Source organism: Bigelowiella natans, assembly GCF_000002455.1.
Source record: "Bigelowiella natans nucleomorph chromosome 2, complete sequence".
NCBI lineage: Eukaryota > Cercozoa > Chlorarachniophyceae > Bigelowiella > Bigelowiella natans.
Window position 1 is genome coordinate 31,822 of NC_010005.1, and position 13,774 is coordinate 45,595.

At 24.6% G+C, this 13,774-nt stretch overlaps 17 protein-coding genes and 4 non-coding genes across 21 annotated transcripts; 9 read left to right on the forward strand and 12 right to left on the reverse strand.

Annotated features, from left to right (window-relative positions):
• Nucleotides 1-87: 87 nt before the first annotated feature.
• rpl44 (ribosomal protein L44) lies at nucleotides 88-444 on the forward strand (the record flags this gene model as incomplete). The annotated part of the gene is given in 4 exon segments (XM_001712824.1): nucleotides 88-90; nucleotides 110-215; nucleotides 235-377; nucleotides 397-444. The coding sequence occupies 4 exon segments, from the start codon at nucleotides 88-90 to the stop codon at nucleotides 442-444; spliced, it is 300 nt and encodes a 99-aa protein (XP_001712876.1).
• Nucleotides 445-526: 82 nt separating this feature from the next.
• On the reverse strand, nucleotides 527-1,539 carry rpa5 (DNA-directed RNA polymerase I 40KDa subunit; the record flags this gene model as incomplete). Its single annotated transcript, XM_001712825.1, is given in 8 exon segments — nucleotides 527-625; nucleotides 645-764; nucleotides 783-893; nucleotides 912-1,060; nucleotides 1,080-1,166; nucleotides 1,186-1,258; nucleotides 1,278-1,508; nucleotides 1,528-1,539. 8 exon segments carry the CDS (start codon nucleotides 1,537-1,539, stop codon nucleotides 527-529), a joined length of 882 nt encoding a protein of 293 aa, XP_001712877.1.
• Nucleotides 1,540-1,589: 50 nt separating this feature from the next.
• rpb3 (DNA-directed RNA polymerase II third largest subunit) lies at nucleotides 1,590-2,484 on the forward strand (the record flags this gene model as incomplete). Its single annotated transcript, XM_001712826.1, is given in 2 exon segments — nucleotides 1,590-2,249; nucleotides 2,269-2,484. The coding sequence occupies 2 exon segments, from the start codon at nucleotides 1,590-1,592 to the stop codon at nucleotides 2,482-2,484; spliced, it is 876 nt and encodes a 291-aa protein (XP_001712878.1).
• A 2-nt stretch (nucleotides 2,485-2,486) lies between these two features.
• BNATCHR2t74 lies at nucleotides 2,487-2,560 on the reverse strand. Its single transcript has one exon. It is a non-coding gene; the product is annotated as a tRNA-Leu (tRNA).
• On the forward strand, nucleotides 2,561-2,983 carry BNATCHR288 (hypothetical protein). Its single annotated transcript, XM_001712827.1, has 1 exon — nucleotides 2,561-2,983. One exon carries the CDS (start codon nucleotides 2,561-2,563, stop codon nucleotides 2,981-2,983), a length of 423 nt encoding a protein of 140 aa, XP_001712879.1.
• A 37-nt stretch (nucleotides 2,984-3,020) lies between these two features.
• On the forward strand, nucleotides 3,021-3,456 carry BNATCHR289 (hypothetical protein). The annotated part of the gene is given in 2 exon segments (XM_001712828.1): nucleotides 3,021-3,124; nucleotides 3,144-3,456. 2 exon segments carry the CDS (start codon nucleotides 3,021-3,023, stop codon nucleotides 3,454-3,456), a joined length of 417 nt encoding a protein of 138 aa, XP_001712880.1.
• A 39-nt stretch (nucleotides 3,457-3,495) lies between these two features.
• rpl27a (ribosomal protein L27a) lies at nucleotides 3,496-4,011 on the forward strand (the record flags this gene model as incomplete). The annotated part of the gene is made up of 4 exons (XM_001712829.1): nucleotides 3,496-3,505; nucleotides 3,526-3,680; nucleotides 3,701-3,790; nucleotides 3,811-4,011. 4 exons carry the CDS (start codon nucleotides 3,496-3,498, stop codon nucleotides 4,009-4,011), a joined length of 456 nt encoding a protein of 151 aa, XP_001712881.1.
• A 27-nt stretch (nucleotides 4,012-4,038) lies between these two features.
• On the forward strand, nucleotides 4,039-5,643 carry tcpH (T-complex protein eta SU; the record flags this gene model as incomplete). The annotated part of the gene is given in 6 exon segments (XM_001712830.1): nucleotides 4,039-4,143; nucleotides 4,163-4,264; nucleotides 4,283-4,516; nucleotides 4,537-5,091; nucleotides 5,112-5,384; nucleotides 5,404-5,643. The coding sequence occupies 6 exon segments, from the start codon at nucleotides 4,039-4,041 to the stop codon at nucleotides 5,641-5,643; spliced, it is 1,509 nt and encodes a 502-aa protein (XP_001712882.1).
• A 30-nt stretch (nucleotides 5,644-5,673) lies between these two features.
• Nucleotides 5,674-6,312, reverse strand: rpl10e (ribosomal protein L10e; the record flags this gene model as incomplete). The annotated part of the gene is given in 4 exon segments (XM_001712831.1): nucleotides 5,674-5,743; nucleotides 5,763-6,113; nucleotides 6,133-6,283; nucleotides 6,303-6,312. The coding sequence occupies 4 exon segments, from the start codon at nucleotides 6,310-6,312 to the stop codon at nucleotides 5,674-5,676; spliced, it is 582 nt and encodes a 193-aa protein (XP_001712883.1).
• Nucleotides 6,313-6,366: 54 nt separating this feature from the next.
• Nucleotides 6,367-6,740, forward strand: rds3 (mRNA splicing factor 3B associated 14 kDa protein; the record flags this gene model as incomplete). The annotated part of the gene is given in 3 exon segments (XM_001712832.1): nucleotides 6,367-6,442; nucleotides 6,462-6,628; nucleotides 6,648-6,740. The coding sequence occupies 3 exon segments, from the start codon at nucleotides 6,367-6,369 to the stop codon at nucleotides 6,738-6,740; spliced, it is 336 nt and encodes a 111-aa protein (XP_001712884.1).
• A 29-nt stretch (nucleotides 6,741-6,769) lies between these two features.
• On the reverse strand, nucleotides 6,770-7,174 carry rpabc6 (DNA-directed RNA polymerase I, II and III; the record flags this gene model as incomplete). Its single annotated transcript, XM_001712833.1, is given in 4 exon segments — nucleotides 6,770-6,812; nucleotides 6,832-6,899; nucleotides 6,919-6,970; nucleotides 6,990-7,174. The coding sequence occupies 4 exon segments, from the start codon at nucleotides 7,172-7,174 to the stop codon at nucleotides 6,770-6,772; spliced, it is 348 nt and encodes a 115-aa protein (XP_001712885.1).
• Nucleotides 7,175-7,280: 106 nt separating this feature from the next.
• On the forward strand, nucleotides 7,281-7,553 carry hub1 (ubiquitin-like protein modifier; the record flags this gene model as incomplete). Its single annotated transcript, XM_001712834.1, is given in 3 exon segments — nucleotides 7,281-7,342; nucleotides 7,361-7,444; nucleotides 7,463-7,553. 3 exon segments carry the CDS (start codon nucleotides 7,281-7,283, stop codon nucleotides 7,551-7,553), a joined length of 237 nt encoding a protein of 78 aa, XP_001712886.1.
• A 131-nt stretch (nucleotides 7,554-7,684) lies between these two features.
• On the reverse strand, nucleotides 7,685-7,757 carry BNATCHR2t75. Its single transcript has one exon. It is a non-coding gene; the product is annotated as a tRNA-Ile (tRNA).
• Nucleotides 7,758-8,045: 288 nt separating this feature from the next.
• Nucleotides 8,046-8,198, reverse strand: BNATCHR2s80. Its single transcript has one exon. It is a non-coding gene; the product is annotated as an u1 snRNA (small nuclear RNA).
• Nucleotides 8,199-8,250: 52 nt separating this feature from the next.
• On the reverse strand, nucleotides 8,251-8,958 carry rpl10a (ribosomal protein 10a; the record flags this gene model as incomplete). The annotated part of the gene is given in 4 exon segments (XM_001712835.1): nucleotides 8,251-8,463; nucleotides 8,484-8,614; nucleotides 8,633-8,896; nucleotides 8,916-8,958. The coding sequence occupies 4 exon segments, from the start codon at nucleotides 8,956-8,958 to the stop codon at nucleotides 8,251-8,253; spliced, it is 651 nt and encodes a 216-aa protein (XP_001712887.1).
• A 66-nt stretch (nucleotides 8,959-9,024) lies between these two features.
• rpc10 (DNA-directed RNA polymerases I, II and III) lies at nucleotides 9,025-9,198 on the reverse strand (the record flags this gene model as incomplete). The annotated part of the gene is made up of 1 exon (XM_001712836.1): nucleotides 9,025-9,198. One exon carries the CDS (start codon nucleotides 9,196-9,198, stop codon nucleotides 9,025-9,027), a length of 174 nt encoding a protein of 57 aa, XP_001712888.1.
• Nucleotides 9,199-9,297: 99 nt separating this feature from the next.
• Nucleotides 9,298-9,916, reverse strand: BNATCHR290 (hypothetical protein). Its single annotated transcript, XM_001712837.1, is given in 2 exon segments — nucleotides 9,298-9,624; nucleotides 9,644-9,916. 2 exon segments carry the CDS (start codon nucleotides 9,914-9,916, stop codon nucleotides 9,298-9,300), a joined length of 600 nt encoding a protein of 199 aa, XP_001712889.1.
• Nucleotides 9,917-9,957: 41 nt separating this feature from the next.
• On the reverse strand, nucleotides 9,958-10,374 carry rps11 (ribosomal protein S11; the record flags this gene model as incomplete). The annotated part of the gene is given in 4 exon segments (XM_001712838.1): nucleotides 9,958-10,024; nucleotides 10,044-10,133; nucleotides 10,153-10,297; nucleotides 10,317-10,374. The coding sequence occupies 4 exon segments, from the start codon at nucleotides 10,372-10,374 to the stop codon at nucleotides 9,958-9,960; spliced, it is 360 nt and encodes a 119-aa protein (XP_001712890.1).
• Nucleotides 10,375-10,389: 15 nt separating this feature from the next.
• mcm2 (chromosome maintenance protein) lies at nucleotides 10,390-12,698 on the reverse strand (the record flags this gene model as incomplete). Its single annotated transcript, XM_001712839.1, is given in 12 exon segments — nucleotides 10,390-10,442; nucleotides 10,462-10,538; nucleotides 10,558-10,758; nucleotides 10,778-10,929; nucleotides 10,949-11,054; nucleotides 11,074-11,177; nucleotides 11,197-11,513; nucleotides 11,533-11,925; nucleotides 11,945-12,104; nucleotides 12,124-12,289; nucleotides 12,309-12,528; nucleotides 12,548-12,698. 12 exon segments carry the CDS (start codon nucleotides 12,696-12,698, stop codon nucleotides 10,390-10,392), a joined length of 2,100 nt encoding a protein of 699 aa, XP_001712891.1.
• A 310-nt stretch (nucleotides 12,699-13,008) lies between these two features.
• Nucleotides 13,009-13,703, reverse strand: BNATCHR291 (hypothetical protein). Its single annotated transcript, XM_001712840.1, has 2 exons — nucleotides 13,009-13,257; nucleotides 13,278-13,703. 2 exons carry the CDS (start codon nucleotides 13,701-13,703, stop codon nucleotides 13,009-13,011), a joined length of 675 nt encoding a protein of 224 aa, XP_001712892.1.
• On the forward strand, nucleotides 13,696-13,768 carry BNATCHR2t76. The gene has a single exon. It is a non-coding gene; the product is annotated as a tRNA-Val (tRNA).
• Nucleotides 13,769-13,774: the final 6 nt, after the last annotated feature.

Consider the following 13,774-nt stretch of genomic DNA (forward strand, 5'->3'; position numbering starts at 1 on the left):
GTATACTGGCACAAGTATGAAAAATAAGAAGAAAATGTTAGCTCATAATAAATAATAAAAAATATAGTTGTTACTGAATACTAATAAATGGTATAATGTATTAATAAAGGTAAAATATCCACGAAATCAAAAGAAATATTGCAAATTTTGCAAAGTTCATGTTGAAATGAAATCTTACGAATATAAACCAGGAAAAGCTTCATTAAATGCGCAGGGTAAAGTAATACATAATAGGAAAAAGACGATATGATAGAAAACAGCAAGGTTATGGAGGTCAAACTAAGCCTGTTTTTAGGAAACAAGTAAAAAATACTAAAAAACCATCGATAAAACTTTCATGTGAAATTTGTAAGAAAGAATTTATCAAATCACTAAAAGTTTATTTATTTATATAAGAGAACTAAGAGATTTCAGATTACAATAATTACTAAAATTAATAAATGATTTAGTTTTCATATTAAAGTTTTTAGTCTTTCAAATTTCTTACTCAGTGTAAATAAAGATTCTAAAAATAAATATTCTGGTCTTAGAGATCCAACTGATTCAAGGCAAAATAAAAAGTGATTTTTCCTTTTATATTTACGTAGTTTTCATTAAAACAATTGTTTTGTAATAAACCTGAATTCTATGACTTAAGAATAAACCTTAAGTTTAGTACCGTTTAGAAGATGTTTGGTATTATAGAATTTACTAAATTTTTTATTGATATTCGTCTTTTTTAAGTAAAGAAAGTTTTCTAGATTTTGTTTATAGTAAATTAAATTCTGTTACTATTATAATACTTTAATCAATATAGTCGTAGAATAGTATAAATACCATGCAGCTGCTACTGGTGAATATTTTGAATGCTGAGTAGAATATCCTTTTTTACAATGTGCTTCTAAGAAAAGTAACTTTACAAAAATCTATACTTGTTTAGGTTTAAGTTTAGTGATAAGGATATCCTCGAAGGTCAAAAAAGAATTTTTTTTAACAATATCTTGTTTTATCGAGAAGTATACTCTAGATTGATGCGGTATTAAGCTTCCGTATCTTCTGTATGAAAAATCTTTACAAAATACTAAAAAATATGTTAAAACTATCTTTTGTTAATCGAAAAGAATTACAAAAATTTGAATTCTTTAAAATTAATACTACAGAATTAGTTTGATCTTTTAGACAATACACTAAAAAATAGATTTGTACTCTTCTGAAATTGTATTTGCTTAGGATTAATTCTTAATGGGATTAATCCTATTCGATGTGCCAAAATATTATCCTTTTCTAATAGTTTTTACATTAAGTATTGAAGTGTTCTCAAAAACATAAATATCTTCGATAGCGATCGTAGCTATTTCAGAAAGTAATATTCTTCTCATGGCATTAATTATAGAACTATCTAGACCAACTATCTCAATTTCCATGAAAAAGTTATTCAATACGAGTACCTTGAATTGAAAACCTTCTTCTACGATATGAATTTCCCAGGGTTTTTTATTAGGGTAATTTTTATAAAATTTTTTAAATACCTACTTTATTAGTCTAAACTTTGGAAGACATGTTTTATCAGGTTTTAATTAATGTTATAATAGCAATTATAATATTAAATTATGAGTGATTTACTTAACTTAAAGATTGTAAAAAATAATCCTAAGTCACTTTGTGTTTTATTTTATCATTGCGATACTTCTTTTACACATGCAATAAAAAATATAGTAGAAAACTCAATTATCACCCTTGCAGCCGATACCATTATGATTTTTGAAAATACTTCTAACTTTAATGATGAGTTTATTGCACATCGAATTGGATTAATTCCTCTTATTAGTAATACTTTATACGAGGCTTGTAATTGGGAAAAAAATCCGAAAATTGTATTTGATATTAATAAATTTTGTAAGAATAACTCTAGTTGTTTTGTATCGACTAAAGATTATAGATGCAACACTTTTAGAAATAGGGTCACTCCAATAGGTTACTCTTATTATGATAAAATAAATCAAGAAAATAAATTTAACTTAGTGAATTATTCTCATATATTAATCTTAAAGTTAAAACAGTCGCAGGTATTAAGTATGAAAATTACTCTTAAAAAAGGTAAGGGTAGTGATCATACTAAATGGTGTTCTAATTATGGGAATATTCTTTTTCCTATACCAACAATAAGATGGAATTTGATAATGCTACTAATGATGGATAAAATGAACACTAGTTATCTATGTGATACATTATTAGATATAGTAAATATAACTAATATTCATCATAATCAAGTAATATTAAAAGTAAAAGATATTAAACAGTCATATGATCGAAAATTTACAAAATAGTAGTATTCATTCCCTTTTTGAATTCTTAAAGAGTACTAAAATAGTAAAGTTTGGAGGTTTGCAAAAAACATTCTTTAAGTTTGAATCAAATGGTTCACTTTTACCTAAATATATTTTAATTTTTAGTATGGAAGCTTTAGTAAAAAGATTAGATTGTTTTGTAAAGACCTTATCTTAAAATACAAACAATGAGATTCGAACTCATGATAACTGCGGCCTAAACGCAGCGCCTTAGACCACTCAGCCATGTTTGCATGGTAGCCAATAACTATATTAAAAGCTTACCTTCAATTTCGATTATCTTTAGATGTTGCGTTGATAAAAATGATTATCGTGGATTTATAAAAAAACTTTCAAGAAAATTGATTTTTATTAACAATAAAATAAATGATATAAGTTTTAAAAAACAAATACAATTTCAAAACTATTATTTATTTCTCGAGAACTATTATTATGAACTCTATTTCTATGTACTAAATAAGAAAAATGTATCTTATATTTTAAAAATCAAGCCATTTATTCTACCTCTTATTGATCTTTTTGTTAAAAAAACTAAAAGTGTCAAAGCTTTTTTGATTAATTTTGTCAAATGTATGCGAATAATAGAAGTTTTTTTATCAATAATAGATTGTAAAACTTCATCAGTATATAAAAATAGCTTTACTTTTTTTGACTGATTAAAAAGTAAATCTTTAATACGAATTAAGATATTTAATGTCTTCTTTAAGAATTAATAAACTAAAAAATATATTTATTAAATTCGAACGAGTAAATGATTTATTAATTAAAAAAAATATGTTTCTTATTAATATTGGAGCGTATGGAATATTATAATAGTAAATCTAAGATTTATGAAGTTTCAACTTATGAAAATTTGAAAAGTATCTTTACAATCTCGAACTTGAAATTTGGACCTTTACTTCCCAAAATTAAATACGTGTTTAACGAGCGTGAACTCAGGATAAAGCGTCAATATTATCAGAACAATTTGATAAAAATAATATTCCTTAACTGTTCTATGAATATTTATCCTAAGAAGTCTTTTCATTTCAGAAATCTTATTACAAAATACATCTTTTTGTTCAAAACTACTTTCTGTTTTACTAATTATTCTGATATAATTTCCTCTGTTTCTTTGTTTTATTTTTAAATTTATAATAGTAAAGCTAAACATTTTTATTTTTAATATATGGTTACAAGTAAATAAATAAAAAATAAGAATTAAAAAAATCCAGAAAAATGAGAGGTAAAAATAGTTCAGGGCATGGAAGAATTAATAAACATAGAAAAAATCCAGGAGGAAAAGGCAAATCAGGAGGACAGCATCATCATAAGATTATTTTTGAAAGATATCGTGAAACATATTTTCGTAAAGTTAGAATAGAAGATTTTAGACTGGTATGCGAATTTATAATTTGGAAAAGACACTTAATTCAACCTTCTTGTTGAAATTTAAAGATATGCTCAAAATAAATTTTTTTGAGGTATTCTTTTAGTTTATAAGAATCTATTATTCAACTCATATACTAGTGTTTTTTTAACTTTACTAAATTTATCCGCTTTAAGAATAAAAAAAGTTCTAGGCAATGGAATTTCAGATTTTAAAAATGCTTTAATAATAGTTAATTCTGTAGCTAAGAGTGTTAATAAAAAAGCCGTCCAAAGATCTAGTGTTATGCTAATTATTGTTAAAAATATTAATTAAAAAGTAACTTGATTAAATTATTAATTCATGATTTGCCTTGGAATTACTAAAGCTAAAGCTATCTTTAGTATATATCAAAAAATAAAAAAGATCTACGGTCCTCATGGCTTTGTCACGTTATACTTGAAAAAAGTATTATTTTTATTTGTAGAAAATAACTAAAACTAATAATATTTATCATATGATTATAAATAGCAGCAGCTACAGCGTTAAGTTCTATTTTCTTAGCTTTGTAAAGCATTTATATAATCAAGTAAATATTTTTAAATAGATAAATTATTATACTTTTTATATAATATCATTTTTAAATTACTTTTATCTAAAATTAATCCAGTTACAAAAAAAGTTTTTAAGAAGAATAGATTCTAAAGATGATTCCAGTAATTATTTTAAGCTTTTAAAAATTTTATACAAGAAAATAAAAAGGTATCATAAAATCAATAATAAAGTGTTCCAACAGACAAATTTTATTAATAGCTTGCAATATATTATAAGATTTAATTTAGTTAAATATTTTAGAAATAGGAAGCTAGACTACACTATACGTTTTTAGATTCTTTAATTAGAAATATATTTGATTTAAAAAATGCTCATAAGAGAGTATTCATTAAGTATTTTGAAGGAGATCCGATGGATCGCAATTTGATTATTAATGGGTATGTATTAAAGAATATAAATGCAAAATATTTTTATGGTACTTTTGTTAAGAGTATTGTCAATCCGAAATTATTAGTAACAAGTTTCGATATTAATAAAAATTCAAATTATCTAAATTTTAAAAAAATAAAGGGTACTGCCTTTTATTTGGATTATGTTTCAGAAGTAGAATGGATTTTGTTCTATTTTAAATTGATTAAATGTATTAGAATAAATTGTGATTTGATATTAAGTCTAAAGGAGGTTGATGACATAGCTCATCAATTTTTTAAGGATTCTCTTATTATAGTGTTTGATAAATTAGAAAAAAAAGATTTATTTGTGGTTGCATTGTTATCTTCTGCACCGCTGATATCTGATGTAAATTCTCTGGATATTAGTGGCACTAAAAATCCATTTTGCGACCTGATGGAGATAACAAATGTAAGAATGTTATTAAAAAGATTAATAACATGGAGTACATTTTTTTCTTAGGAATTAAAAATTTTAAAGTAAAAACTGTTTTAATGAACACCAATGAAATTTCAGATATACAGAATTTTGAAAAAAATATAATTTTAATGATATATTTATGGAAATTGTATCAGAGAAACAACGAAGTACTAAGTGGGATCGGTAATTTAGAGCTGGCTTTGAGCATTCTGTTGAGAGAGTCAAAAAAAACTGATGATTTGTTTCTAGTATTAGTTAAAAGTATGCTAGCGTTTTCGTTTGAAGTAAAAAAATAAGAACTAGGGAATTTACAAACTTTTATTAAATAATTGTGGAGTGAATCATAAAATGGTTATTAATATAATCAAGTCATTTTTTTATTTTAAAACTAAGAAGTGCTTTAATTTCAGTATTGATTTTGATAAATCTATTATAAATAGTCTTAAAACAAATAATTATTTAGAGCCTAACAATTTTAAGAGGAAAATTATTAAAAACATACTCTTGATTATTTTAATTAATCAAAAAACTGAGTTTATTTAATAGGAAACGGAAAATTTATGTTTATCTCCTTTAATTTTTAAGTTTTTTTCCTTTTTTAATATATTCAATAAACTGTTGGCTTTTAAATTTAGTGAATCCCCTATAAAGTAGATTGTTACCAATTTTTTGAAATTTGAATAATTTGAAACCCTGATACTTTATAACATGCTTGTTTAAGAGCATTTATTACATTATCCTCATCCTTATAGCGACACCTGACACTAAGTATACTTTTATTCTTTTTAACTCGCGCACAAATGCTCTCGGGTTTACCGAAAGAGTTTCTCATACCGGTTTGAACCCGATCAGCACCTGCTCGAGATAACATCTTATTATTTCTCAGAATATGTAGTGGATGCATTTTTATTTTTAAATGAAACTTTTTATTCTTAATTGACTTTGTGAGATTTCTATTCATCACGATTCTCACACTTTCTAAGCATTCTGATGAAATGTTTATAGGCTGCAAACTTTTTTGTTAAAGCTTACTTTACAAGATTAATACAACATGGATAGATATTTTTTTTAGCTCTTTTGTCGCCTATATCAAACATTTTTATTTTTGATACAGGACATTTTTTACAGTACTTTGATTTTGGATAAGGTTTATTTTTTATAAATCTATAGCATTTAAAAGGCCCTATATATTTTTTTATAACTTCTTCCCATATGTTATAAATACATCTTACATATAATAAAGATTGCTGAGGCTGGTCTTGCTAAATGGTAAAACATCATTCTGATTTAATAGTATGTTTAAAACAACCAAGTCAAGGTATCGGTAGATTATGTGAAAAATGTTTTCATTTAAATAAAAGGTGAAGGTAAATGTCCAGTTTGTGATACTTATGTTCGACCAAAGTTAATTATTCATCTATGTAATGACTGTAGTTTTGGAGACGTAAGTAAAAGATGCCTCATTTGTGGAGATTTGGGTATATCCGATGCTTATTATTGTAGTGCTTGTGTATTGTTGGAGAAAGATGTAATATTTAACGACTTAGAGAGATGGATGTCCTAGGGTAATTAATATAGGGTCGTCAAGAGCTGATACTTTCTATAATAGAAATTCTAAGGGACTAAAGAAAAAATATTAAAATAATTTGTTATTGAAATTATAAAAAAATTAGTTGATATCTGCTAATTCCCATACAAAAAAATCTTCATAACTGTTGATCATTTTTTTACCTACCGTCTGAAAAATATCTTCTAATCTTTAGTGGAATCTTATTTTCTCTATATTCTTTCAAGGCAATCTAATAAATGATATTTTACTAAAAGAGGGTCTGTTTCACCTTCTAGTGGTACTGTTGGTGGATTTCCGTTACTATTTATATTTTGATAACCTTATTTGTTTAGCTCTAACTCCTAGTAATTTAGCCTTTTCGAACTTACTGATGAAAGGATACGAGAATCTTTTGATTGGTTGTCGTAAGTAATTTTTACCAATACTATTCTTGATTTCAGATTCATTATCGGAAGATGAAAAAATTTTTAATGATGTATTGAAGTTTTTTTGTGATGGTTGCATTAAGGACTTATTATTAATTATACAACTGATTTTTATTTTATTTTAGTTATAGGTAAAGTAATATTTTAATGAAAAATTATGATTGGCTTCCGTATTAGAATAAGTTATGAGTGAATTATTAATTTGGATAACAAATAAAATGGGAGAAAAGTTTCAAATTATTTGCAAGTAATAGGTTTTTTTTAGATCGACTGATACAGTATTAGAGTTGAAGAAAATTATTGCTCTTTATAGAAATACCGACTGGAGACGAATGAATTTGATTAAAAAGTTTAAATTTTTAAATAGCTCCGTTTATTTAATAGATTTTCTTACTTTAGAAGACTACGAAATTAATAATGAATCTTGTATAGAGTGTGTGGATTCATTAAATATGTAATTACAAGGACTACCTTATGGTCTAATTTTTTGAAATTCATCAAAAGCTCAAATATTTTTCTTGAAGGTAAATGTGTTTTACAGAGTAATCTTTTTTTAGGACTATAAAGAACTCTAAACTAATCCAACAATGATACTCTCAATGGGATTTGAACCCACGACTTGCGGTTCATAAGACCACCGCTCTACCATCTGAGCTATGAGAGCATTAAATTCGAGTCCATCTCCTTAACCACTCGGACACAGACGCGTAGCCGCGCCTGACAGGATTCGAACCTGTGCGGTAAAAACCAATGGATTAATCTTAACTATTACAATTCTATTAATACATAGACTTCCATGATTAAGCATAGCTACACTATATGAAACTGCATTTCGTAGTCTTTTTTTTGAATTTCTCATTTGAGTGTTATATTGAGTTCGTATTAATACATTATCAATATGCCATACCATTTTGTTCTAGTTAATATATAAATTAAGTATAATATTTTTTCGATAACTTCACTTTAAATGTGAAAAATAAGTTGGAGTGCATAGTGGCTTTAATAGCAGAAATCCTGCAAAAATTATGTCGTGGGTATATAAAATCCCTGAACTTAGATTAGTTAAAGAAAATTCAGAACAATTTCCCGACCAGGTAAGTACGATTTGTATATTATTGCTTTATATCAAATAATTTACATTTATTTAATACTTAGTTAAAATACAATGTAAGACCTACCCATAGTCCGTTTCATTGTAATTGTTTTTATATGTGAAACCTTCTTCTTTAATAATGATATCAAGAAAGAGACTACTATTTTTGCATTTTCTGTTACTTTTTCCTGTGCCATCCTTAGATCACCTACAACTACACCGGTACTAAAGTTTTTACGAAAATTTATTTTTACTTCTTTTAATATTAGTTTTATCTACTTTAATATTTATATACTTGTTCAGTAATAGGAATTGTGCTTGTTATTGAAAACGGGAATTTTCCAACTTTCGCTAGAGCTGGTCCTAGATATCTAGGTATTATTTTAATTAAGGATTCAGATGCTATGAAAACTTCGAACTTTTTGACTATTTTTTTCTTTTTACCTAATTTTTTAAGAACTTTTTTTTTGTTTTTTAGAAGCTTAATCTGATTGATATCTAAATAGTATAGACCAAGGTTTTTTGCTTCGGTTATATGTCTTTGATCTGCGAGCATACAAATTTTAACAGCTCGTCTTGGTCCAAAGGGTAATTTAACACCGCCGGATATTTTTTTATGTTTTTTAAAATTAATTGATTTTAAAGAAAAATTTAGTTCTACTTTTTCTATAAAATTTCTTTTCTTATTTAAATCAGGGTTTTTTATATCTATCAATTTTTCTTTAACCCTTTATTGCTTTTATGAATTCTAATTTGCTGGTACTTGGCATATAAAATTTTTATAATTAGTTTAATAATTAAATGTTATTTTAAATTTTCAAAATACATATCTTATATTACACTGCCTGTATTTTTTTAACTCTTATGGACCGCTTTTTGAAAAGGATATTAAAGTGGCATATATTACATATAATATTGTCTTTAATACTTATTTCATTTGTAGCTCCACATTTACCGCATACATATTCTAAATATGTTTTTTGTTTAAACTTTCGTTCTGTATCCTTCATTCTTAAGAGAAGGGCTTAAATTAAAAAGTTCACCTTGAAAGATAAATGTAAAATTATTTTAATTATTATTTTTCCAAGCATAGTTTTAAAATTTGAACGTTACACGTGATTATTTCTTGCATGATTAACGAAAAATATTCTGCGTTTATCTATAAATAAAGATATTACATTTATTTTTTTTAAAGCAAGCGGCAAAGGATATTTAAGATAAATGGATAACTTAGTGCCATGATTTACTTTATCGTTCTTAAAGAAAACTCTTCCGCATATAGGCATACCGAAATTAGAGGAATTTTGAAATTCAAAATATTGGTTGTCTTTTTTATGTATAACTTTTATTGGTATAACACACTCTAGAGAAGGTAAGTTTCTAAAAGAAAAGTTGGAGTGTATTAAGGCATTAGAATTATCTTTAGAGATACCAATCTTATTAAATGAAAATTACTTGATAAATAAACGAATTCCAATACACCAGATTTGTAAAATTTAACATGTACTGGAAAACGTTAATAACAGGTTTATTTATTGAAATAGAAATGTAGTTTTCACAAATATCTGATATTTTATTTGAAAAATCAGTATTACTAATAAAATTTTTTTGGTTATTAGACATGGGTAATTCGTTGTGTATGAGTTTTTTTCTTGTATATTTAACCGATAAAGTTCTTTTATGTTTTGTAATTAGATATATATTTTTAACTGGAAATGTTTTTAGCATATTAATTACATAGTGTTTAAGTTAAATTAATAATGAAAGCATCATGCATCTGGAATTACCTTGGAGAAGACTTTTATTACATTAAATCTTACTGTTTTTGATATAGGTCTGATAATAAAAAAATTACCTGCATTCAGCAATTATAACAATATCACCTACTTTACAAGTTAATAAATTAGATAAATGTGCTGGGATATTTTTATGTCTTTTAACAAATCTGATTATAAGATTCTAACCTATTATATTTTTTCAAGAATTTCAAATAATCAATTCTAATTATTACGGTGGATTTCATTTTGATTTTTCTAACTTTTCCCCTAAGTATTCTTCCTCTCAAATTTATTTTTCCATAAAAAGGACATTTTTTATCTATTTTATCTTCTATCTTATTAATAAGTACTATTTCTCAAAGGAATTTTTATTTTGAATTTATTTATCATACCTCCGGTAATTACCATAATTATTTAGTATTTTTAATAATAATTGTTTTTAATTATTAAGAAACACAACGAAGTAGCGTTGACTCCTAGAAATTTTAAAATGACCAGCTTTTTGTAGGTACTGTATAATTTCTTTCTTGCTTAGAGAGAAAAAGTATGAGGAAACTGTATTACAAAAGCTACTATTCTTTTAATGAATACTCGATTGGTAATATTAAAATTCTTCTATCTTTATTGCTTATGCTGTATTTTTGAGTTAGATTATCAATTAAAATTTCTTCAACAATGTTCTCAAAGAAATTTTTTCTGATAAATTTTAAATCGAAAAGATCTTCAAATTTTAATAAAGTTTTAAGTTGTACCCGTCGAGGTAAAGTCGATAGTTTGTTCGATAAAATAAATCTATTTTTAAAGTCTGTACTGATATGAATTGAGAATATTTTTTAATTTGATAGTGTTATTTAATTCTAATTTTGCATTGGCAATTGAAATTTTTATCATTAAATAAAGAAATTTAAATCTATAAAATTTAATGAGTCCTAACTTATCTCTTTTTCTAAGATCTCTATATAACTGAAATTAATATATAAACATGCATGATAATAGTAATATTAACTTTAGAAATTGAGGGAAGAAAAACTCGATTAATAAAATTAAAATATTGTTTTAAAATAAGAACAGGTATAATTGGTGCAAAGCTATTTTTATTTCGTGAACCTTTTAGTGGTATATGCATCATGCTTCTTTTTATTTTTAAATGATTCATAATGGTACGTTTTAGAATAGCATAATGCTTCTATGAATTTCATTGAGAAATTATTCTCTAAAAATGATATTAACTTTATTTATACATACAATATCGAACACATTTAAACTTGAGATTTCTCTGTTAATATTATAGTTTAGTTTTTCTATACTATTGTAGTATCCAAGCTTAGGAAGACAGGTAGTGAGAAATTGATAACTCGGTATCATATTATTGAAAAAGGTAGTGATATTTGAATTTTTGTTATTAATTTCATGATTATAAATACTCCTAGAATTCTTTATAAATAGATTAAAATCGTCAATAATTAGATGTTGAATAGTATAACAAAGTTTTTTAGCGTTACCTAAAAGCTCTATTATATTTTTTGAATCTTTATTAATTATTAATCCTGAATTTTATTTTTCAACCTTTGATGAAAAAAGAATTAGGATAAATATTCTTTAAAAATTCTAGATACTGAGTTTTTCCAGAATATTTATCACCAATTATCATTACTGATAACGGAGAGTCTAGAGATTTTAGCCATTTATTATCGATCTTAGATATTAATATGTAAAAACAGATAGTTTTCTTCACCATTTTATGTCCAATAATGGAAGGAGTAATGGAATTGTAAATTTTCGTTTTAATTCTTGAGTAAAAGCGAAATCTTTTAATAAAAAAGCTGTGGTTATTAATGAAAGGTGTATTATTTTTTTCTTTTGTGTATATTTGGATGAGATTGGAATCAAGATAATATTTAAATAATCCATCGAAGTTGAATGAATTTTTTTCTAACGAATTACTAACTTTCAAGCACCCTCTTTTATTTTATTCTACCTGTAATTGCAATAACATCTGAAATGTAAAAACAATCAACGTACTCTTTATCTAACAAGGCAATGAGATTAAAATTTTCATAAAAAGAACTACTAAATTTGTTCGTCGATAACAATATTGTTTGAATAAATACTGCAGAATTGTTTGGATTGGTAAATTTCTTCTACAAATAATTTAACGTTGTTGATTTTATTAGATCTCTTTGACCTTTCATAAAAGTTATTTATAGTTTCCCTTTCTCTAAAATTATTATTGTCTATAAGTTTATTACAAAATATTAATTTTTTATTAAAAACTTTTTTTACGAAACCTACTGTTTTTATTAAGAGGTTAATATGAATATTTCTTTTTCTTTGAATACTACTTTAAATATATAATTTTCTCGATGATAGGAAAATCCAATATTCTAGTATTTATAGAAACATTTCGAAAATTCAGTGAATTAGATATTTTTAAAACTATTTTATAAATTGCTATGTTAAATAAATTTATGATTTTGTTAGGAAACTCTGAAAGCAAAAGAGAAATTAATGGCATTTTATGTGAAAGATCTAAAAAGGATATAAAAAAGCTACTTTCATATCCTATTACTATTTAATTTACCCATACTATTAATTTTAAGCTGTTTTATATAAAATTCATGATTTTTTATGGATGAATCTAATAAAAAAGATTGAATTTTTCTGATTATATTCTTTAAAAATACTCTTTTTCTAAAAAGTTTTTTTATATTATTTTCAGAAAACCGTATCATATAAAAGCAGCCTTTAAGCCTACTTTTTTTACTAAATTGTTATTGCAGCGATTTACTTATTTAATTAATTTTAGAAATTCTATGACAAATAATATTATCCTTAACAATAAAACAGTTAAGCAAAATGAATATACGTGTTCAGTTTGTAAAATAACAATAATAAAAGGGCATGGTTTTACTATTTTAAGATTAAAAAAGGTTTTAATTAAATTAAAAGAAGATATACTACTGCTCAAGAAAATGTAAAAATCGTTTAAAATACTAGCAGCTATTTTTACTTATTTTGCATTGTTCTTAAATTTTATGGAAATTACATCATAAAATATGAATTGTAATATTTTAAAATAATTAAATGTTCTCTGAATAAAAAAATGGATTTAGAAAAATAGCTAAATTTATGTGATAATTGAAAAATATTTTTAAAATAAGAATATTTGTTTAGTAATAGTAAAAAAAAATTATCTTTCTTAATCGTCTTTTCAACTTTTTTCCAAATATAAAATTTTTGATTGTAGCTTAATTCTTTTTTTAAAAGAAGAATCCAGTCTATAGATAAACTCTAAAAAATACTGTAGAAACTTGGTTATTTCGTAAATATTTATTAAAAAATAAATAATTCGATAAAAAATATTTATTGTTTTTTAATGAAGAACTCGTTTTTAGAATTATAATGAACCTTTCTGAAAAGTGGGTAATAAATCTTTTAAGCAACAGTTGTTTTATAATTTTGTTATTTTTTTCAAAGTTCAAACGAAGAGTTATTATTCTATAATTGAGTTGTCTAATGAAGGATGCAGGCTCTATATACATTTTCATGTTGTTAGTTTCTTGATAATGATTGTTAAATTTAGTTTTTTCAAGTAGAAAATTATTTTTTTTGTATTCTTTAATTAAAGTTTTGTTGTTTTGTCTTGATGGGTGAAAATTATTGAAAAATGTATAGTCTTTAATATTCAAATTAGCTATGCTGAATATATTATATGATATCGGATTTAGCGGTATCATGGTGTAATGGTTATCACGTTAGTTTAACATGCTAAAGGTTTTTGGTTCGATTCCAAATGATACTATTGTAT